General features: G+C 52.3%; 2 protein-coding genes across 2 annotated transcripts in view; one reads left to right on the forward strand and one right to left on the reverse strand.

Annotated features, from left to right (window-relative positions):
- The window catches only part of LOC129131986 (uncharacterized), a 150508-nt gene extending 140573 nt beyond the window's left edge, over positions 1 to 9935 (reverse strand). Inside the window, exons 1-3 of the mRNA XM_077191123.1 lie at positions 9790 to 9935; positions 8642 to 9560; positions 1122 to 1265 (exon numbers count right to left, since the gene is read on the reverse strand). Of these exons, the coding sequence (XP_077047238.1) occupies positions 1122 to 1265; positions 8642 to 9546 (1049 nt within the window). The 5' untranslated portion in view covers positions 9547 to 9560; positions 9790 to 9935. The remainder of the gene's footprint in view (positions 1 to 1121; positions 1266 to 8641; positions 9561 to 9789) is intronic.
- Positions 1 to 23507, forward strand: part of LOC143695937 (uncharacterized) — a 297449-nt gene that overhangs the window by 48339 nt on the left and 225603 nt on the right. The gene's annotated exons all lie outside the window — the stretch shown is intronic.

A 23507-nucleotide genomic window follows, 5' to 3' on the forward strand; every position in this document is an offset into this window, starting at 1 on the left:
AGGAGGGGCCTGGAGCCCCCAAAACCAAACACGGGAAAGGGAATTGAGGAAACGATCGGAAAGGGGAGGGAGACTGGGGATAAGAGGGGGCTGGGACCCCAAAATTGAGCTGGGAGGGGGATGGGACCCCCAAATTGAGGTGGGAGGGGAATGGGCCCCCCAGTTGAGCTGGGACGAGTATGGGATCCCAAAATTGAGCTGGGAGGGGGGTGGGACCCCCAAACAGGATGAAGCCAATTTTGTTCCTGGAATATGTAAAGTAGTTTACGGATATGCAAAGAGTCTATGAATATGCAATAGGCTGATGTCATGGGAGACAAGAACCATCGAGCAAAGGTTGTTATGGCAGAATCCTCTGGGAATCCAGTGAAAAAGGTTGATCATCTGGGAATCCAGTGAGAAAGGGCTGATTCTCTGGGAATCCAATGGGAAAAGCTCAGATTTGGAGAATCCAGTGGGAAAGGGCTGACCCTCTAGGAATCCAGTGAAGAATGAGGCTGATCCTTTGGGAATACAGTGAGAAAAGGGCTGATCCTCTGGGAATCCATTTCTTACCCCCCAAAGACAGGGCAAAAGCAGGGCTATGGAGTTTTTATAGGGTATCCCAAGGGTGGAGTTGGGGTTTGGATCAGGGGAGGAGTTCTTAGCAACACAAGAAGGGTGAGATCAAATTCCTGCCTCTTAGCAACAGCAGCACTCCACACAGAACATGTCCCCAAATCCTAAATTCCCTCTAAAATAACTGAGAAATAATGGAACTGCAGATATATTTGATCAATTTCCTTCACTTAACCTAGTCTGGGGTGTTTTTAAAGGATGAGGGTAAGCAGAGCAAAATTAAGGCCAAACCAAAAGGAGAAGCAGCCAGGTGTGTTCCCAACATGGATCACAGGGAATGTGAGTGACCAGGGCTGTGCCCAAAGTGCCTCCTCCAGTGGGGGATGGAGCTGGAGCAGCGCACGAAGCTCTGCCCACACTCGGGGCACTCGCAGGGCTTCCCTTACCGGTGCCTCCGTTGGTGTTGGGTCAAGTGAGAGCTCCTGGAGAAGCTCTTCCCCCACTGGGGACACTCGTAGGGCCTCTCCTCAGTGTGGGTCAGCTGTTGTGTGATCAGGTTTAACCTCTGGCTGAAGCACATCCCACACTCGGAACACTTGTATGGCCCTTCTCGAGTGTGGATCCACTGGTGCGTGATCAGGCTGGAGCTCAGGCTGAAGCTCTTCCCACACTCCCCACACTCGTAGGGACGTTCCCCAGTGTGGATCCTCTGGTGCACAATCAGGTCGCGGTTCCACCTGAAGCTCTTCCAACACTCCCCGCACGTGTGCGGCTTCTCCCCATCATGGAGCTGCTCATGGAGCACCAGCTCCAAGCTCTGGCTCCATCTCCGGCCGTCTTCCCGGCCCAGGCTGGCTCTCTCCCCCTCACATCCCTGCCATCTGCGTTTGCAGCCCCTCCTCGTGCGGCAGCTCCGGGCCTTTTCCTCCCCGTTGGCTTCCTGCGCCGTGGAGCCGCTCAAAACGGCCTCTGCCACCAGGTTCTGCCGCGGAGATTTGTCCTCCCTGCTCTCCATGCTCAGCTCCTGCTCTGGGGGAGGAAGGACAAGGACAGGATGGGATTTGCCTCCGTGCCACAGGCAAGGGCAAGGAGATCCCCCCCAGGGCTGAGATGCAGCCGGGGGCCGTGCTGGGCTGGGAGATGGAGCAGCACAGAGGGGAAAGGGGCACTGACTTCCTCCTCACCTGCCTCAGTGTCCCGGGGCATCTTTCTCTTCCTCCCAGCTTCCCTGGGGTTGGCAGTGGGAAATCCTGGTTTGGGGAAAACAAGGGATGAGCGCGTTTGTAGGAGCATCGAGGGGTAGGACGGTCGGGACGGACGGAGACGAGAGATCTCTGCAGCCAGGCCCTGGAACTTGCGGTTTATTGCAAAGGGCCTGGGTGCAGGGCCCTGCTTGGAGCTGCCAGGCACAGCTCGGAGCAGGCCCGAGAGAAGAGAGGGGTAGAGAGGATGAGAGGGTAAGACAGTAAAAGGCGAAGAGCGTAAGAGAGCGAGGTTCCCGTTACAATACAATAAATCTTCTTCTGTATTGAATATTCTATTTCTCACTAACCAATCTTGTACAATATACAAGTCCTATAGCATTTGCATACAGCCTGTAAGAATCATTACATCACCATACTGTGTTACATTTTAAACCCTAAAAACTCCTCTTTGGACCCCTTCTCCTGAGCTAGTGGGGTCTGCTCTGACCCTTGGATCTGTCTGCAAGCAGAGGGAATTCTTTCATCAAAAGGGGATTACCTTCAGTTGGGCCACATCATTGTTTTCCAGTTGTTCACTAACTGAGGTATCTCAAAATTTGCTTTCATTTCAATCTTCCTTATACTTTCTATATTCTCGAAATCTTTTGCCAGACAATCATATTTATAAGGCTTTCCTGTTTCACCTTCCCCAACACACATTGAGTTTGAAGGTCCCTCTGCCTGAGTCCATCTCTACAAGTCAGCGGCCATCTGGCTCCAGAAAAACCTCCCAAACACCAAGATTCAGCCCTGAAAAAGCGTCCTAGGAGTTCCTTGTCCCTGGTCCCTCCCCTCTGCTCTTTGGGGGTTCCCCCCTGTCCCAGCTGCTGGGGGTCACACTTGGATCGGGGGTCCCCCTTCTCCTCGGTGCCTGCCCTGCCCAGGCTGCGGGCAGTCCCAGCAATCCCAAAAGCTCCCCCCGCTTAGCTCTCCCCATTTTGGGATGCCGGGGCTGTTTGGGCTCCCGGGCTCCCTTCTCCTCTCATTCTCTGCTCTGGGCTGCAGCGGCTCCAAGGAGTCCCCCCTGCCCCTCTCCAGGCTCTTGAGGCTCCCGCCAATGGCGGCGCTCCCCCCTCTCTGGGCTCCCCACTTTGGGCTCCTGGGGCACACAGGGCTCTGCTCCTCCAGGCTGCCTCTGCCGGCAGCCGCCACCGCCACCCCCCGATGTCCCCCCAAGGGGCCTTTTCCGCTCAGCCTTGGACTTCTTCATTCTCCAAACATCGCCCCAAAAACCCAATCCAGGGACCCCCCGAGATATCTGGGCCGAGCTCCCCCTCCCCGCTCACTGGCGCGATGGGGGGGGCGATGATCCCACAGGTGGGGGCTGCGAATTCAGGCAGGGATCGACGGCCTGGCTCCCTCAGTTCAGCCTCGATCTGCCTTTGTCCCTCCTCTTCCTCTTCCTCCTGCTCCTCCTCTTCCATCCTCCCTCCTCCTGCTCTGTCTTATCTCCACCTCCTTCTCCTCTTCCATCCCTCCCCTTCCATCCCTTCTCGTCCTCCTTGCCAACCCCACTTCCTTCTACTCCTTCCATCACTGCTCTCTCTCTGCCTTCATCCCTCCTCTTCCATCCCTCCTCCCCCTGCTCCTCCTCCCTAACCCCATCTCCTCCTCCCCCTTCATCCCTGCCCTTCCCTCCCTCCTCCTCCTCCCCCAGCAGCAGCCACACCCTCGGTGCCCCATTCCTGCAGCCCTCGCAGCCCACGGCAGGAGCAGGGATGGGCAGCCAGGACAGGTCAGGATGGGCAGCGCGGGGCTCTCAGCTGCTCCCAGCCGCTGCGGGCGGGGGGAACCCGGCCCGGGCCAAAGGAGAGGCAAACTGGGCAAACTGGGGGCTGCACATCCAAACTGGGACTTGCTGGGGACCCTGCCTGGCCACTGCCAGCCCTTGGGGCTCCTCTCAGCACATCCGCCAGGGGGGAACGCACACAGGGCTGGGGGATCCCAGCAGTGGCAGCACTGCCAGGGACTGGGCTGCACTGGGATTGTACTGGGAGTGACTGGGACTGTAGTGGCAGTGAGTGCCACTACACTGAGGCTGACTGGGAGTGCTTGTGAGCAAATGGGATCATACCAGAAGGAACTGGAAAGATGGTAGAGGGAACTGGGATACCCTGGGCGATACTGGGAGTGAGTGGGATTGAGGGTGAAAGAGAGCAACTGAAACCATGTAGAGCAAAACTGGTTTGTTCTGGCAGTGACTGGGAGCACACTGGGGCCGTATTTGGATCATACTGGGAGTGACTGGACTAATACTGGGACTAACTGAGAGTGACTGGGAACATACCATGCACATCATCCTCCATACTGGGCAAGACTGGGAGCAACTGGGAGCCTGCTGCGAGCAAATGGGCTCATACTGGGACTGACTGGGCTGATCTAGGAAGCAACTGGGGCCATGCTGGAGGCAGCTGGGACCATACTGGGAGAGATTGGAAGCAACTGGGATTATACTGGGACCACGCTGGGCAGGCTGGCATGTGACTAGGATCACAGTGTAGCTTACTGGGATCATATTTGGGGTTGAAAAGAAGTGACTGGGATCACACTTTGGGCTACTGGGAGCAACTGAGGTGTTGCAGTGTGATGCCATTTCCTGTTTCACTTATCCCAACCCCTCAGATGTGCCAACCTTTCCTTTCCCCTTTTCCCTCTTGCTAAGAGCTGCCCATCAATCTTAACATTCCAGCAAGGGCGTCACATGGTTGGCAGAAGTTCAAAAGATGCCCCTCATGTCCGGGCTCATTGGCCTGTCCAAGCGCCTTTATCCCTTGAGCCTTCCCCTTCTCCCACCTGGTTGGCTCTTACCTGTCCCTTCCCCTCCTCCTGTCCCCGGGCTTAAAAGGAGACGAGACCATGCGGTCTGGATTCTATTGGGAGCTGTTACAAGATTCAGAGGTCTACCATCCTGGAATAAAACTCTGGATTAAAACTCTACGATAGAATCCTCTCCTTTCTCTTCACCGTCGCCTGAACCTTTTCTACCAGAGGTAAACTGAGCTCCTACTATGCCTGGATTTGTTCCGAGTGCCCAGCTGCAGCACCCAGCCGGCCAAATGTATCTCTGAGGTGAAACACCACAGCTGCCGCCTTTGGCCCAGCAGCAAGGGTCAGACAGGACCGGGCACGTCCCACCTGAAAATACTGGAATTAATATTCCATACTGAGGGAAACTGGGATCATGCTGCAAGCAAATTGGAGCAGCTTGGAAGGACTGGATGCCTGCTGAAGGCAACTGGGATATACTGGGCATGACTGGGGGATCATACTGGGAGAACTAACACCTTACTGGGGCCACTGGCAGTGTCTGGAAATGACTACAGACATTCTGGGGGCAACTGGGAGTGTCTGGAAACACACTGGGGGGACTGGAATCACACTGGGAACAACCGGGACCATGCTGGGGGCAACTGGGAGCAAGCGGCATCATACTGAGAGGGACTGGGACCATATGGGGAGTGATTGAGACTATAGCAGGGGCAACTGGGTTCAACTGGGACCATACTGGGAGTGTCTGTAACCACAGTGGAGTGATGGAAGCACACTGGGAACAGCTGGGCCCATGCTGGGAGCAACTGGGATCACTCTGAGGGCGACTGGAATCATGCTGGGATTGACTGGGAGTAACTGGGATTGTGCTGAAATAAACTGAGAAGAGGTGGGAGTGACTGGGAACAAACTGGAAGCAACTGGGATAAACTGGGAGAGACAGGGAATCACTGGGATTATACTGGAGGGTACTGGGGTCATGCTGGCATTGACAGGGAGCAACTGGGATCACACTGGAGGCACTGGAGTTGTACTGGGAGTGTCTGGGAGCAACTGGGATTAGACTGCAAGTGACTGGGATCATACTGGGAGTGGCTACAATCATACTGGGATTAGAGTGGGTGTGATTGAACACTGACTGGGGGTTACTGAGAGCTACCAGGCCCATGCTGGGAGCCAACTGGGGACTTAATTAGAGGAACTGGGAACAACTGAGAGACAACTGGCGGCACATGAACAACACTGAGGTGACTGGGAGTGCCTGGCAACAACTGCCAGAATGTTCAGCGCAACTGGGATATACTGGAAGTGTCTGAGACCACAAGGCTGTGGGACTGGGACTAGACTGGGAGCGACTGGAAATGTGCTGGGGGAGCTGGGAACACGCTGGGGGCAAGTGGGAGTGACTGGGGCCCTGCTGGGAGAGACTGGGATCATACTGGGAGTGCCTAGGTCTATGCTAGGGACAACTGGGAGAACTGGTTCAGCCGTCCTGGTCTGGATGGTCCCAGTCCATATTTGATCCCACTCCCTATTTGATCCCAGTCCATATTTAATCCAAGTCCATATTTGATCCTAGTCTATATAATCTCTGTCCCCTTTATCCTAGTCAGGATTATCCCAGTCCACATTTGATCCCAGTCCATATTTGATCCCAGTCCATATTTAATCCCAATCCATATTTAATCCCATTCCATATTTGATCCCAATCCATATTTGATCCTAGTTCCATATTTGATCCCAATCCAAATGATACCAGTCCATATTTTATCCCAGTCCATATCTGATCCCAGTCCCTATTTGATCCCAGTTCATAGTTGATTCCAGTCTAGTTTATCCCAGTCTGTATGGTCCCAGTTCATAGGATCCCAGTCCATATTTGATCCCAGTCCAGTTTATCCCAGTCTGTACAATCCCAGTCAATATTTGATCCCAGTCCATGTTTGATCTGAGTTCCTATCTGATCCCAGTGCATATTTGATCAAGTCCCTATTTGATCCCAGTTCCTATTTGATCCCAGTCAATAGTTGATCCTGGTTTGTATTTGATCCCAGTCAGTATGATCCCAGTCCATATTTAATCCCAGTCCCTATTTGATCCCAATCCATATTTGATCCCAGTCCCTATTTGACCCCAGTCCATATTTAATCCCAGTCCATAGTTGATCTTAGTCCATATTTGATCCTAGTCTAAATAATCTCAGTCCAGTTTATCCCAGTATGTAGGAACCCAGTCCATTTGATCCCAATCCATATTTGATCCCAGTCCATATTTAATCCCAGGCCATATTTGATCCCAGGCCAAAGTTTATCCCAGTCCTGATTTGATCCCAGTCCAGTTTATCCCAGTCCATAGTTGATTTTAGTCCATATTTGATCCCAGTCCATTTTTTATCCTAATTCATATTTGATCTCAGCCCATATTTGATCCCAGTCTATATAAACTCAGTCCAGTTTATCCCACTCTGTAGGATCTCAGTCAATAGTTGATCCCAGTCTATATTTGATCCTAGTCTAAATAATCTCAGTCCAGTTTATCCCAGTCTGTACAATCCCAGTCCATATTTGATCCTAATCCATATTTAATCCCAGTCCACATTTGATCCCAGTCCATATTTGATCCCAGTCCATATTTGATCCAAGTCCATATTTGATCCTAGTCCCTATTTGATCTCAGTCCATATTTGATCCCAGTCCAGTTTATCCCAGTCTGTATGGTCCCAATCCATTTGACCCAACCCATAGCATCTCAGTCCCTATTTGATCCCAGTCCATATTTGATCCTAGTCTAAATAATCTCAGTCTACTTTATCCCAATCTGTACAATCCCAGTCAATATTTGATCCAGTCCATGTTTGATCTGAGTTCCTATCTGATCCCAGTTCATATTTGATCCCAGTGAATAATTGATCCCAGTCCCTATTTGATCCCAGTCCATACTTGATCGCAGTCCATATTTGATCCCAGTCCATATTTGATCCCAACCCCTATTTGATCCCAGTCCATATTTGATCCCAGTCCATATTGCCCTGCACACATTCCAAAAGTCTGGAATTCCAGCTCCCAGCCAGGAAAAGATGTTCCCGCCCGTGAAGGCAAATGGAGCAAAATCCTACAGAGACATTTCCCTGCCAGCCTTCAGGACTTCAGCTTCTGGGACTGGGAATTAAAATAAAAATTGGGAAATAAAATAATAAATAATCAGGGGAGGGTCTGTGGGGACAGAGGGGTCAATTAAATCAATGCAGGGTCAATTAAATCAGGGAAGGGGGCAGTTAAATCAGGGCAGGGGTCAATTAAGTCAGGGGAAGATCTTTGGTAGCAGAGGGATCAATTAAAACAGGGTAGAGGTCAATTAAATCAGGGATGGGGTCAATTAAATCAGGGGAGGGTATTTGGTGGTCCCTGAGGCAATTAAATATAGGGAGGGTCTCTAGTGGTGCCTGGGTCAATTCAATCAGGGGAGGGTCTCTGGTGGTCCATGGGTCAAGGGAGACACTGAGAGAGAAACAGAGCAGGCAAAGAGGCAGGAGAGAAAAGGGGACACAAAGACAATGAGTTGAGAAGGTGGCACTCTGCAAACAGAATTGCAATGGACTGAACATGAATGGGAAAGAAATCAGTAAGTCTGAGAGTTTTATTTGCTATCAAATACATCCCACACACCCAGCCCCACACGATCCCCATCCCACCACTCTAATTGAGATCCCACAACTCTAAATCAACTCCCAGCCCCATTTCAGCCTGGGGCAGTGGAATCGAGTGAGTTTGGTGTGGGATTGAGTTTTTTGAGGTGGGTTTGAGCACTTTTGGGGTAAGATTGAGCTGTTTTCACTGGGATTTGAGGTGACAGATCCATCCCCCTTGGCTTTTGGACTGCAGAGAGAGGGAGAGGATAAAAAAATTAATGCGAAACGAAAAGTAGAAGCAGCCAGGTGTGTTCCTAACATGGATCACAGGGAATGTGCGTGACCAGGGCTGTGCCAAAAGTGCCTCCTCCAGTGGGGGATGGAGCTGGAGCAGCACACGAAGCTCTGCCCGCACTCGGGGCACTCGCAGGGCTTCCCTTACCGGTGCCTCCGTTGGTGTCTGGTCAAGTTAGAGCTCTGTGAGAAGCTCTTCCCACACTGGGGACACTCGTAGGGCCTCTCCCCTGTGTGGATGCGCCGGTGCTTGACAAGAGTGGAGTTGTGCTTGAATCCCTTCCCACACTCGGGGCAGCAGAAGGGCCTCTCCTCTGTGTGACTCTGAAAGTGCCGGAGGAGACGGAAGCTGGTCTGAAATCTCTTCCCACACACGGAACACTCGAAGGGCCTCTCCCCAGTGTGGATCACCTGATGCTGGATTAGGTGGCAGCTCCGGCTGAAGTTCTGCCCACACTCCCCACACACATAGGGCCGTTCCCCAGTGTGGCTCCTCTGGTGGTTGATCAGGTCGCAACTCCACTTGAAGCTCTTCCCACACTCCCCACACTCGTAGGGCCGTTCCCCAGTGTGGCTCCTCTTGTGCACAATCAGGTCGCAGTTCCACCTGAAGCTCTTCCCACACTCCCCACACTCATAGGGCTTCTCTCCAGTGTGGGTCCTTTGGTGCCTGATTAGGCTGGAGCTCCGGCTAAAGCTCTTCCCACACTCCCCACACTCGTAGGGCCGTTCCCCAGTGTGGATCCTCTGGTGCACAATCAGGTCGCAGTTCCACCTGAAGCTCTTCCCACAATCCACGCACGTGTGGGGCTTCTCCCCATCATGGAGCTGCTCATGGAGCACCAGCTCCGAGCTCTGGCTCCATCTCTGGCCGCCTTCCCGGCCCAGGCTGGCTCTTTGCCCCTCACATCCCCGCCATCTGCGTTTGCAGCCCCTCCTCGTGCAGCATCTCTGGGGCTTTTCCTCCCCATTGGCTTCCTGCGCCGTGGAGTCGCTCAAAACGGTCTCTGCCACCAGGTTCTGCTGCGGGGATTTGTCCTCCCTGCTCTCCATGCTCAGCTCCTGCTCTGGGGGAGGAAGGACAAGGACAGGATGGGATTTGCCTCCATGCTACAGACAAGGGCAAGGAGATCCCCCCAGGGCATCACCGGCAGGATGGCACCGGCACCCCCCAATGTCCCCCCAAGGGGCCTTTTCCGCTCAGCCTTGGACTTCTTCATTCTCCAAACATTCCCCAAAAACCCCAAGCCAGGGACCCCCAGGGATATCTGGGCCCAGCTCCCACTCCCCGCTCACCGGTGCGATGGGGGGGCGATGATCCCACAGGTGGGGGCTGCGAATTCAGGCAGGGATCGAGCGCGGCTCCTTCAGCTAATCCTTGATCCGCCTTTGTCCCTCCTCTTCCTCTTCCTCCTGCTCCTCCTCTTCCATCCCCCCTCCTCCTGCTCTGTGTTATCTCCACCTCCTTCTCCTCTTCCATCCCTCCCCTTCCATCCCTTCTCATCCTCCTCCTCCTCGCCAACCCCACCTCCTTCTCCTCTTTCCATCACTGCTCTCTCTCCGCCTTCATCCCTCCTCTTCCATCCCTCCTCCCCCTGCTCCTCCTCCCTAACCCCACCCCCTCCTCCCCCTTCATCCCTGCCCTTCCCTGCCTCCTCCTCCTCCCCCAGCAGCAGCCACACCCTCGGTGCCCCGTTCCCGCAGCCCGCGCAGCCCGCGGCAGGAGCGGGGATGGAGCCGGGACAGGTCGGGATGGGCAGCGTGGGGCTCTTGCCTGCTCCCAGCCGCTGCGGGCAGGGGGAACCCGGCCCGGGCCAAAGGAGAGGCAAACTGGGCAAACTGGGGGCAGATCACAAAGCTAAGGATGCAGCAGAAAATGGAGCTGAGTGAGTTATGTTAATATTAACTCCAAACGAGGAAAAACTGGAAATTCCAATGTTTAGGGAAGCCAAGAAAAAAGAATGAAACAAGACAGGAAGTGAAAAAGATAAATCAGGGAAATGGAAACTTCTTGATGGAAGACAATTACTTAGTAAAATGTGCTTCTAGGAAAATATTAGAAGACATGCATCAGAAAACCCACTGGGGTAATCAAGCTTTGTGTGATCATTTTCTAAGGAACTATGGGTTCACTGGGATTTTTGGAGTAGCAAAACAAGTAACTGAAAGATGCTTAATTTGCCAAAGTATAATAAAAAGGTAATGAGAAAAACAACATTAGGAGGTCGTGAGTTACCTCATCCACCCTATCAAAGTATCCAAGCACAAGTTTAGATTTGTTAGGTTCTGAATTTATTTGCAAAAAAACCCCGTTTAATCTAGAAGAAAGAGAATATGCCATAGGTTAGACAGGAGATTTTAGGAGAATAAAAATCCTTAAAGTATGAGAAACCCCCGAGACAAAACAGGAAAAGAAAAAGGGGAAATGAAAGGGAGGGGAACAAGAGGAAAAGTCAGAAAGAGAGTGGGATCCTCTGCAGCTCTTGCCCCCTCCGTTCGCGGCCGGGGCGCCTGTCCCGGGTCCCGGCTCGCTGCCCGCCTCAGCTCCGCCTGCCCCGGTTTCCATCCCAGGTGCGGGCTCACTGCCCAGGGCAGCTCCACCTGCCCCGGCGCTGGCGGTGAATTTGTGTGCCCTGCTCCCACTGCCCGGCCCGCGGCCGCTCTGCCGGCCATGCTGGGGAAGATGGGGGTTGCTCTGTCCTGCCGCGTGGGCCGAGGTCACCGCGCCGACCGCACCGAGGGCGGGTCCCAGCCATCCCATCCCCGGCTGCCCTGCCCGTGCCAGCTGCGCTGGGCACCGCCGCTGCTGCTGCCGGGGTCTCCCACCTGCCTTTTCTCTGCCGGGAGCTGCCGGATCAGCTGCCATAAGCCATGTGGGGGCTGCCACGCTCTGGTTTAGTCTCCACGGGAAGATCCCCCTCTGCCGATTCTGGCAGCAGACCCTGCCCACACTCCCACCAAGCCTCGGCGAGATATCCTCCCCTGACCCCGGCCTGCTCCGAGTTACATCCCCTTGGTAATCACAGCTCCACCTGTTCAGGGAAACTCTCTCTCTACGGGAAGCACCTTATCTAAACACTAGGAGCTCAGTTAAAAGGCAGCCTTCTCCAAATTCTTCCTCAAAACACAGGAGAAAGGCTATAGAAGGTAAAAAAGTGAAAGAGTTAGATGAAAGGATTGCTCTATTTCCATTAAGAGAGGTTCCCATGGCAGGGATGCGCTGCCCTGCCCCGCGGGAGCCACCAGCGCCCCCTCCCGGCCGTGCCCGGAACTGCACCCAAGGGGAAAGCGCCGCAGCCGAAAGGCCGGGACTGGGTCCGGGCTCTGTTTGTTGTCACTGCCGGAGCTGTGGTTGTTTGTTTGCTTTATTTACACACTAGTAAAGAACTGGTATTCCTATTCCCATAGCTTTGCCTGAGAGACCCTTGATTTCACTATCCTAAAAATTAAGAGGGAAGGGGTTTGCGTTCTCCATTCCAAGAGAGGCTTTTTCTGCCTTCCCAAGCAGACGCCTGTCTTGTAAAGCAAGACAAACACCCACAGGCACCGAGGGGGGCTGCAGGAGGGGCAGAAGAAGGCCCTGCAGCACTTGGGCACAAAGGCCCAGCAGGTGAATGCAAGAAGGGAGCAGCAAAAGGCCAAGCTGAAGGCAAAGGCCAGGGCAGAGTTCCTACAGCCCCTGAGGGATCAACCCCAGGGCCCAAGGGGGCCCCAGCACCCAGGGCACGGGCTCGGCCACAAGCACCCGGCAGAGGCATTGCCCTCCTCACCAGGGGACAGCCCACCCAAACAGCCCCTGGCAAGGAATCAGGGCTCCAGCTGCAGGGCACAAGGACACTGCAAGCACAGACAGCAGCAACCTCAGGACGAGCAAGTCCACCCCGTGATGGACATGGATTGGCAGGGCTGTCACAGCTCCCATCACACCAGGGACCCTCCACACTGGAGCCCTTGAGAACATTCAGGTGGGTCTGCATTGAGAGGAGGCATTTTCAGATGGACACAGGGGCCTCTCAATCCACTCTGAATCTTAAACCTAAGGGAGGGAAAAAAGGCCAAAAATGTCTTTGATTATTCATGGCATAAGTGGGAAAGATGTATGGTTTTATTCAACCACTATTAGTAGATCTGGGAGATGGATTTGAAATGCATGAAGTTTTATTTGCTCCTAATTGCTATCATGATTTACTGGGAAGGGATTTGATCGCTAAATTTGGAACACAAATTAATATTATAAAAGGTGATACAGAGGCCAGTTCTGTTGTACCACTGAGTCAGACGTCTGGCCAGGCCTATGCTGAAGTGAACCCTGAAGTGTGGGCAGCCCCAGGGAAATAGGGAAAATTAGATAGGGAGCCTCTCCAAAGTACTCTGAAGCAACCAGGACAAGTGGTGTCTAAAAGCAACAGTCTGTTCCAGGGGAGGGAAGGAAGGGGAATCAGACAAAGCGCAGGTCACCGCCCCATGCTCAGCTCAACCCAAGGAGCTGTGGGTGCTTGTAAGAGCCTGGCACTGAAATGCCCTGAGCAGGAAGGCTTCAATATCTTCTGCTGACACCATGGCACCTAACAGGGGGGCAAAAGTAATTCTGGCTGCTTCAGCATTCTGCATCACTTATTACGAAATTTCTAAAAGAACAATTCTTAGAGAAGGGATTGTGGAAGCAATAGACTCAGAAAGAAGAACTAATTTTACTCGAAAGATCATTCAGGGGGTTATGGCAACTTTAGGAATACAATGGGACCTCCATAACCCCTGGCACCCCCTGAGCTCAGGTCAGGAGAAATAAAGAAACACTTTTGGAAGCTGGTGATAAAAACCAAGATGCCGTGGGTACAGCTTTTGCCATTGGCTATGGCAAGAAGAAGAACCAAACCCAGGGCAGATATTCAATTACCTCCCCTGGAATTGATGTCTGGAATTCCTTACCCTGGTAACTCTCCACCTTGTGCAGGGTGGAGATAAGGGATGTACATTTAAGGCAGTCCGTGGCCAGAATCCTGTCTCTTGTGAAATCTCTCCCACAGGAAGCTGGGCTGGCACAGAGCCTGCCCTGGGACTTTGCTGTTGCCAACACCCAGCCAGGACATCGGCTCCTGCCTAAGGAGTGCAAAGCAGCACCACTGGTGGCCAAGGGGCCCATGCCAAGTGTCCCTGAGGCCAGAAACAGCTGCCAGCACAGCTGAACACGGGGGGGGGGACCCCTCAGCCTGGCCTCAGGGGCTCTGAAGCCCCGGAGATTTGCACTTCCCGCCTGCAGCAGGACCATGGGAGCCCCCACTGAGCCTGCCCTGAAGGCAACGCAGCAGCAGCCAGGGCTCCACAGCGGGCCAAGCCCCTGGGCCTGCCCACAGATCCTCTGCTCAAACCCTCGGAAATCCTGGCCACCCTCCTCTGGCACCTCCAGCCACTGCGGCCAAGCCTTGCTGCCACTGCTGCAGCTTCAGCGCTGGCTGGGCCTGCACTGCCACAGCTGCTGGGGAGCACCACGGCACAATTCCACTCTGGGGCTCACTCACACCCACACACTGGGCTGACTGGGATTGCATGGCTGCAAAATGTACCGATTTCGTTTCTTTTAAATCTTCTTTCTCAACTCAGGCTTGGTTTGTCTTTGCCTTGGGGAAAGGAATTTTAAAGGGATTTAAGGGATGTTACAGCACTCAATGGAGATGAGTTCAACATCTCCACAGACTGGGAATAACCCAAAAGACACCCACAGAGATAAGGACCAGCAACAAAACATCAACGCCCAGCAGCAAACAGCAACCAACAGCTACCCCAGACACTGCCCCCGGCACAGCTGGAGACACCTGGTCTGGAAAAGGCTGAGAAGGAAATCCAGGAGTGTGGAGCTAATTAACTCCAGAGGGGAAGAAATCCGGGTCTAATAGGAAACCAAATACTAAAAATTACACAACTTGGAAGCAATGAACATTAAACCAATGGATTTCTATGGGTTTTGGATGGTATAAAATTTAGGAAAAATCTAATAAAACTCACGTGTCATTGAACAATTTTCTCTGTACAACCAGGCTATGTGTGTGTGAAATGATTTCTGTTGCACATCCTGGCCAGAATCAAGTAATGCCTTGACTCTCTGATACTGGGAACGTTGGAGAGTTTTGGCTCTTCCCACCGTTTTGGTGAGAAGATTACAACATTAGAATGTTTTTTTCTTAATAATCCTTCTTTTGGTCAGTAAGACTTGGGTCAGGGTTGTCAGAATCAATTTTTATTCTTAGGAGAAGTAGAGGCTTTTTGGGTATGTGTGTGTGTGTCTCTTAGTGATGGCACAATTTTGGTCTGGGTTTCTCCACGCTCACCTTTAGGATGCATTTTGAAAAACTAGAAGAGGCTTAAATGAGACGCGGTAACTGATAAACAGTTAACAGAATATTGTTTAAAAAACAGAAAAATAAAAAGCAAGGGAAGGTGGGTGGGAAAGGAACAAGGGAGTCACCAGATTTCTGCCCTGGAAGAGAAGCTTTGGTTCTAGTCAGCCTGGAGAGGAGCTTTAGAAATGCAAATGAACACTGCTGGGCAAAGCCTGGACAATGTACCTGGGTCTCTTGCCTGGGGCAGGAATTGGGCTGATTCCCTCTGCCCCTCACCCCAAGCTCTGCCTGCTTGCACTGATGGAATTTGCACAGCTCAAGGCAGAGCCCAGGGTGAGGATATCTGACCCTGCAACAGAAACGGGCGAAGCTGCAAAGGAAAACAGCAAACGGAGAATGTTGTGAAAACTTCACTTTAAAAAGTGGGGGGGAATCATCCCTCTGCCCACTCCAACATGTGCTGCCACTGTCTAAGTTATATAGGGTGCATTACAGCACGGCGGCTGTTGCTACCACAAGTTCAGGAAAGCAGCTGGGAATCCAAGTATTTGATGTTTAAATGACAAAAAATCGGCCAATTGATGCAGCCCTGGCTCCTGAGGGAGTGCAAACAATGGGAAAAACATCAACGCCCACCAGAACAAATCCTACAACACCATGGACCAGCCTCCGGGAAGTTTCAAAAAATGTTACTAATTGACATGGACGGCTGCTCAGACAAAGACCGAACTTCAGCTGTACTCCTGAACTTCCAGAAGAGTAAAGACTTAACAGAGCCGTGAATATCGGCTGTTCTACAAAAGTGGGGTGCATGTTAACGAGGACATGCAGTTGGCGGATCGGGAGGTCTGAACCTTCCAAGTACCTCAGCCAGTGGGCAAAGGGAGAGGAGACACAGCCGGGAAAATGAAGATAAAAAGGAGGCTGCGAACTACAACAATGGCAGAGAGCGCACGGCAAACGCCCCACCACGGCCTCTCTCTCTGCTCAGCAATAAAGTCACTTGTACAGGACTCCTCTGTCTCCTCGGGGCACAGAAACCTCCGGCCATGTGAATTTCCCCGCACAGCCCCGGGCACGGGGCAGCCGCCTCTGTCCCAGCCACAGGAACCGGGCCGAGCCAGCGCTGCTCCGGCAACGGCTCCTGCCGAGGCAGCGGCCGCAAGGAGACAGCGGGCAGCCGCTCCCGCAGCGCCCTCACGCCAGCGGCAACACGCGCCGGACACGGCACAACGAACCCGCCTGAGCCCCCTGCCGCCCCCGAGGCCCGCAGCGAGCCCCGAGCCCCCGCACAACCCAGCGCGCCTCCCACCTCCGCTGCGGCCGCCTCCCAGCTCCGCCGCCGCCTCACCGCGCTCCGGCCGCTGCCGCCGCTCCCCGGCCCGCACAGACGCTCCGCCAATGGCGCCACCGCCGAGCTACGGCCGCCCTCAGGCCGCCACCGGGACCCTGCCCCGCCCCGATCCCACCAATCAGCGCGCCAGACCCACGACTGACGGCACCGTCGCCCAATCGCAGCCAGGGGCGGGCTCTGCACACGGCACAGCCTCGCCCCGCGCTCTCAGGGCCCCCCGGGCTGCGTGAGGGCAGAGCCGGAGATGAGGAACAGGCCTGGAACGGGCCCGGGCCCGAGCGGGATTGAGCTGAAAACACAAACAAACTTCTCCGCACCTCCCGCCACGGCTTTCCCGGCACTGCGGCTTCGGTGGCTCCGGCTGAGCGGGAAGCCCTGAAGCTTCACTTCTCCTACCCCTAATTAGGAGCATCAGGGCATGGCTTTGATTTCCCCCAAAAAGGGAAAACTACCCCAAACCCCTGTGGATGAGTGGGGGAGGGGAGAGATTTCTGACAGAGAACTCAAAAAACTCAGAGCAGGATAATGAGAAGTAAGTGAAGAGCCTTAAATCCAGCCTTCCCCCAACGCCTCCCTCCTTCCAGCTGCACCTCCTACCCCGGCAGTGCCGGAGACAGGGAATGGGGCCGTGCTCACTTCATGCCCCGGGGCTTCTCCCTCTGCTCAGGGACAGGAGTCGTTTCCCGTCTGCACCCTGGGCACTCTCCCACCGGGGGAGATCCCAAAACACAAACTTTTTACCCCTGATGTAACCTTCCATTTGATTCCAAAACGAATACAAAGTAGAAAACCTCTCAAGGCTCTAACCCTCTTTACAGATGGCTCAGGGTCTTCCCACAAGTCAATGGTTACATGGAGAGACCCCCAAACACAAGATTGGCGCTCCGACATACAAATAGTGGAGGGATCTCCAGAGATCGCAGAATTAGCAGCTGTCAGAGCCTTTGAAAAGTTTAAAAACGAGCCTTTCAATCTGGTCACAGATTCAGCTTAAATTAACACACCTAATCTCACACAGAAAGCAACCTTACCATATAATGCATGTGAGGTCACACACAGACCTCCCAGGTTTTGTTGCAGAAGGCAACAGGAAAGCGGATGCATTAGCAATGGCAGCAGAAACTGCTAATGTTCCTAACATCTTTGCCCAGGCAAAGTTGTTACATGCGTTTTTCCATCAAAATATACCTGCCCTTATGAGAATGGTTAAGCTCTCAAAGGATCAGGCAAAGGCTATTGTTGCTACATGTCCGAACTGTCAGAACTATCAGATACCATCCATGGGGACAGGAGTCAACCCCCGAGGTCTGAGTAGCTGCCAGCTGTGGCAGACAGATGTAACTCACTTCACACCTTTTGGAAGATCAAAATACGTGCATGTATCGGTTGACACGTTTTCGGGAGCAGTATTTGCATCATCACATGCAGGAGAAAACACACTGCACACAATAAAATACTTTCTCCTCGCTTTTGCCGCCCTGGGTGTACCAAAAGAGATTAAAACAGATAATGGACCAGCCTACACTTCCCACAAGTTAAAGGAGTTCTTCAATGAATGGGGAATAGCACACAAGACTGGCATACCTGTAAACCCCACAGGACAATCCATCATGGAAAGGACACATCAAACCCTCAAAAGAGTCCTCGATCAACAGAACAGAGACACGAGAATCACATCTCCAGTGCAAAGACTTTGCAAGGCTCTCTACGTCATCAACTTCCTGAACTGTACAGCATCAGAGCCTGACCCACCAATACTTCGCCACTTTGCAAATACCACCCAAGCAAAGCTCACTGAGAAAACACCGGTGCTCATGAAGGACCCTGAAACACACCAAATTTCTGGGCCTCACCAGCTGATCACCTGGGGTAGAGGATATGCGTGCGTGCTACTACCAGCCGGTCCGAGGTGGTTCCCAGGAAAAAACATAAAGCCATATTTAGGCACTGTGAACACTACTCCTGCAAACGGGGGCAAGAACGCTCCTGAGGCAAACACAAGACCACCTCAAAACCAAACCAGCTCTGCCTGGAGACGAAGACGTCGCCGAATACCCACAAGCACAAGAACAGACCGCCCCATTACAAGACAGCAGACAAAACTGAAAGCTAAACATCAGTCTGCTGCATCAGGCCATAGATAGCCTTAACACAAAAGTGTTCTCTGAATTATGTGTTGTTACACTGGTTTTCTGTATTAAAAAAACCCTGTTATTCCCTCTCCCTAACCTTTTAAAACCCCTTAACCTTCTACCCACTCCTCCTCCCTTAGTGTAGCTTAGAAATTAAAAGAAAAAGGGGGGGAGGAGGGGAACACAGAAAAGAACAAGGTAGAAAACCCTCTCATCATAAAGATAACAAATTCTGCTTAGATTCCCTATCAGAAGCCCTATTCCTGCCCAAAGATGAAAAATATCTCCGTTGCTGCTGTCCTCACTGCTGCCTGGATGTTCTTCACCGTACCGCGTGCCTTCGGCTGGATTAGCCCACAGCCCAGCCATAATGTTTGGGTAACCTTAGCAAAAACATTAAAACAGGACAACATGTGCTTGTCCATGGGAAGCATTGATAATCCACTTTCCACCTGTCTAGTAGGAATTCCCTTTGTAGCAGATGACTGGCCTGTCTATAACTCAGAGATCCTCCGCACCACAGGTAAGAGACCCAATGTGGCTGATACCTGGAACGAGTGGACAAAAATTCTGCCTGATGCTAAAGAGGAACCCCAAGATTTGGATCTGTTGGGGTCCTCCAAGGCCACATACTGTGTCAAATTTTACTTTAGACATCCAAAAAACAATTGGCCAGAAACTGACCAGAACAAAAACACATATCGAAAAGAGATATCAGCAATTAACAAAGCCTATAACTCTCATGACTGGTGCAATTACACAGCTCGTGTGATTTCCGTGTCCTCTCTCCATCCCAAAGTATTACCCAAGGGAATGTTTCTCATCTGTGGTAACAGAGTATGGGCTGGGATCCCCTCCCAACCCCAGGGAGGTCCCTGTACCCTTGGAAAACTTTCTACCCTCACTCCAAACATCACCCTGTTACATAATTGGAAAAAAGAAAGCGAATCAAATGACAAAAAAGGTCCTACACTGAATTTGATGGAAATTGTGATCCTAAATTATACGATCGGAATAAACCAAAAAAGATTGCTGTCTCCCTGTTCCTACCCTGGGTAGCTGCAGCTAAAGCCCTCGGTGAAATCAATCACCTTGGGTGCTGGCTCAGTAAACAAGCTAATGCTACATCTGCAGCCTTGAGTGATCTCTTCAAGGAAGAAGAAACCACAAGACAGGCTTCGCTCCAAAATTGAGCAGCAATCGACTTCCTGCTGCTTGCCCATGGACACGACTGTGAAGACTTCGAAGGGATGTGCTGCTTCAACCTCTCTTCACGCTCGGAATCCATCCATGCGAACATCCAGAAACTGAAAGATCTTGTGAAGGACTTGAAAGTAGAGAAAATCCCAGACTGGGTCAATGAACTTTTCAGGCAATGGGGATTAACAGGATGGGCAGCATCCTTGGTTTAAGGGAATGTTGTTGATTCTCCTTGTAGTTGTTATTGTGTTAGCTATGCTCTCGTGCCTTGTTCACTGTTTCAAAAGAACTATAGCAAACGCCTTTTTTGTAAAAACAGAAAGTGGAGTCGCAGTAAACCCCATAAGTTTGGGAAAAGCACCATGGAGAATACGAACAACAGGAATGCTGAAACGAAGCAGCAAAAGAAAATTTCTGTTTCCCTGTCCTCCGCCCTTAATCTATCTCTGTAACCCTTTAAGGCAATGTCATGTTAACCTCTTACCATTGGTCAAGCTTGGATCCTTTCCAACCCTATAAAAGAAGCATACTGTACCCCATTAGGGGAGAAAGAAGAAGAGCAGAGACCCTTCATGGACCTCCCCAAATAAAACCATCTCCGTGGAACAGCCTGTGCCTTCTCCTTCTCCTCTCTCTCCGTCTGCTGCAACCTCAAGGCTGGGGCACCACTACCTAGCAAGCAGGGCTGAAATCCTGAGAGCTTGTTAATCACTATAGAGCTGATAATCACCATGCTTGCTAGATGGTAGCCCCGTGGCGTTGGCATGAGTGAGCTAGCCTCGGGCACCCGGTCCCTACTCAGGGACTGAGCTCCTGAGCCCTATTGCTCTGCTTTATGATAAGGCTGATCAGAGGCTTTATCACTGGGCTGGGTTTGCAGCTCCTCCCATTTCTCCTCCCTCCTATGAAGCTCCGCCCTTTGACTACTCCCTTGGGGCGGAGACCCAAACATCTGACATCCCTGCCCAGTCCTCCAGCCACTCCCCTTCCCTTCTCACGCCCCGCCTTCTGGTTCCCATGCTTCGCTGGGAGGAGGGTGGAGACCCGGACCCGGAGCCGGTTTCCATCCCTTCAGTTGCTCCGGTCATGTACCACCAGGTGAGGGAGGGGAGAGCCCAGGCCCAGTGGGCCCCATTCCCCCACCACATCATCAAAGAGCTGTGCAAGGCCCAAAAGGATTTCTCCCGGGAGAGCGAGTACTTCCAGGGGATCCTGAGGGCCATGCTGACAGAATCGGAAGTCACCCCCTCCGACCTGTGGCGCCTTTTTTCATGCCTGCTAAACCCCACGGAGTTTGTCATGTGGGAGGCGGCACGGAAAAAGGAGGTGGTGGGAATCCTACCCTCCCTTTGGGACAATCCCCACACTGGTGTTGATTTTGATGGTGAGACCATCTCAAATGACCATCTGTGTGGGATGGGGAATTGGGCAGATGGTCATTCCCAAGCTAGGTCCATTCCCCCGGAGGCATTGAAAGAAACTGCCAGGGCAGCAGAAAGGGCTTTCTTGAGGTTGCGGTCAGCAGCGCCTCATCTCACCTATTCTAGAATTTTCCAGCATCCAGAAGAATCATTTGTGTCTTTTGTTGAGTGCCTTCGCAAGGCAGTTGATTTGCAGGTGCAGAGTGAGGAGGCCAGGATGGAGATCCTCAAGGAGATGGCATCTGCAAATGCTACCCCAGCTTGCAAAGCTGCCATTTTCAGTTTACCCCTGGACCCTCCTCCCACTCTGCAACTCATGCTGGAAGTTTGTGCACACAAAGTCTTGCTGTCACCAGGAGACCTCGACTACAAAACCCGACCGCAACCTTGAAGGATTGCCGCTGCTGACACCATGGACGTCACACCTGTAGATCCAGCCCTGCCTTTGGCCAATCGTCCATCGCGACCCCGCACCCCAGGATCGTCGAAAAGGAGAACTGCTCCCTGCCATCTCTGCAGGAAGCTTGGGCACTGGATGCCCGACTGCCCCCTGAGACTCCAGTTTTTAGAATTTAGGAAAGGGCAGGGACCTTGGGGAAACCCCCAACAAAAAAACTAGTTTCTGAGCGCAGTGCCCCCTGCGTGAAGATACAAATGAGGCGGGTTTAATAGCATCTTGCAGGGAGGGGAAAGGAGGAGACAATTCTAAACCAGGACTGCCGAAACAGACTTTGTTAAACCGGACTTGACTTGTCTAGATTGTATTCAACCTAGACCACGCTTTCTAAAACTGTTCCTTTCAGGTTGCAGCTGACCGAACCACTCCATCTAAGAGATTCCAACTTCCATCTGGTAACTGTGTGCCCTGAGTGCCCAGGTACCTGGTGACAGATCAGATGTAAGTATGTTGTCGTCGGAGACACAAAGTTTACACCACTTGAAGTAAATATAGTCCCGGGTCTCTTAACATCAGACCCAGGGAAATTTTCTATAGGGCCCTCCCCTCTTCCTGCCCAAAGGCCAGGTTGTAGCTCAGGCCATCCCAGTGCCTGAGATGACCTGGGGTCCAGAACTGCCTTGCACACCTCTGCAAGATCTCCCTCACACAGCAGCCTGGGCCCAGGTTTTGGGGTGAGAAAAACCCTGGATCACCTGCTGCCTTTCGAGGGGTGGAGATCTCTCCAAGGGCTTTTGGACACAGGGGCAGATGTGACAATCATCCCTTCTCGGGAATGGCCATCACATTGGGAGTTGCAGGATGTGGCTGGTCGCGTTCAAGGTGTCAGGGGCATGCAATTGGCGAGATAATCCAAGAGTATCATGCAAATTAAGGGGCTGGATGGGCAATTAGCGTCTATACGCCCATTCGTTTTGGAATATACAGAACCCCTGTGGGGGAGAGACCTTCTTGCCCAGTGGGGAGCCAGAATTGACCTCCCAGCGGCTCCCCAGGTTTTTCAGGCAGTGGTCGCTGAAGAGCGCCCTACCCAGAAGCTGCATCGGAAATCTGATAAACCAGTATGGGTGGAACAATGGCCGCTCAATAAACAAAAATTGAAGGTGCTCAACAAGCTCGTCTAGGAGCAGCTACTTAAGGGTAATCTGGTAGAGACCATGTCAGAATGGAACTCCCCAGTTTTTTCATCAAAAAACCCAACAAAGATAAGTGGAGGCTCCTCCATGATCTCCACCAAATTAATAATGTCATTAAGGACATGGGTCCTCTCCAACCAGGGATGCCGTCCCCAACGATGCTCCCCCAAAATTGGAATTTGGCAATTGTAGATATAAAAGATTGTTTCTTTCAAATTCCCCGACACCCTGACAATGCCCCACGTTTTGCCTTCAGGTCCCCACCATCAACCGTGAAGCCCCAAGGAAGCGCTACCATTGGTGTGTTTTACCACAGGGAATGAAAAACAGCCCTGTTATCTGCCAGTGGTACATAGCTTCCTTGTTGTCCCCAGTACGTACAGCCATGGAAGATGCTATAGTTTTCCATTATATGGACGAAATACTTGTTTGTGCTCCGACGGATGACATACTTACTCACGTGCTTGACCTGACAATCAATGCATTGATTGCTGCAGGGTTCAAGCTTCAGCAGGACAAAATTCAGCGGATGCCACCCTGGAAGTACCTGGGTTTAGAGATTAGCAGGCGGACCATTGTGCCGCAAAAATTAGTTATAAAGACTAACATTAAGACCTTGGCAGACGTCCACCAGTTGTGTGAGTCTCTGAATTGGGTAAGGCCTTGGCTAGGAATACCAACCGACAACCTAGCCCCCCTTTTCAATTTATTGAAAGGGGGAGAGGAGCTCAGTTCTCCTAGGTCACTTACCCAGGAGGCACAGACAGCACTGGAGAAAATCCAAGAGTCCATTTTGGCCAGGCAGGCCCACAGATATCAGCCAGGTCTGCCGTTCAAGTTTATTATTCTAGGAAAGTTGCCACACCTCCATGGAGTGATTTTTCAGTGGGACGAGTCACTCAAGGATAAGGACCGAGGCTCAAGAGACCGTCTCTTAATTATAGAGTGGATCTTCCTCAGCCACCATAGGTCCCAG

The sequence above is a fragment of the Agelaius phoeniceus genome, chromosome 27 (genome assembly GCF_051311805.1).
Source record: "Agelaius phoeniceus isolate bAgePho1 chromosome 27, bAgePho1.hap1, whole genome shotgun sequence".
In the NCBI taxonomy this organism is placed as follows: Eukaryota; Metazoa; Chordata; class Aves; order Passeriformes; family Icteridae; genus Agelaius; species Agelaius phoeniceus.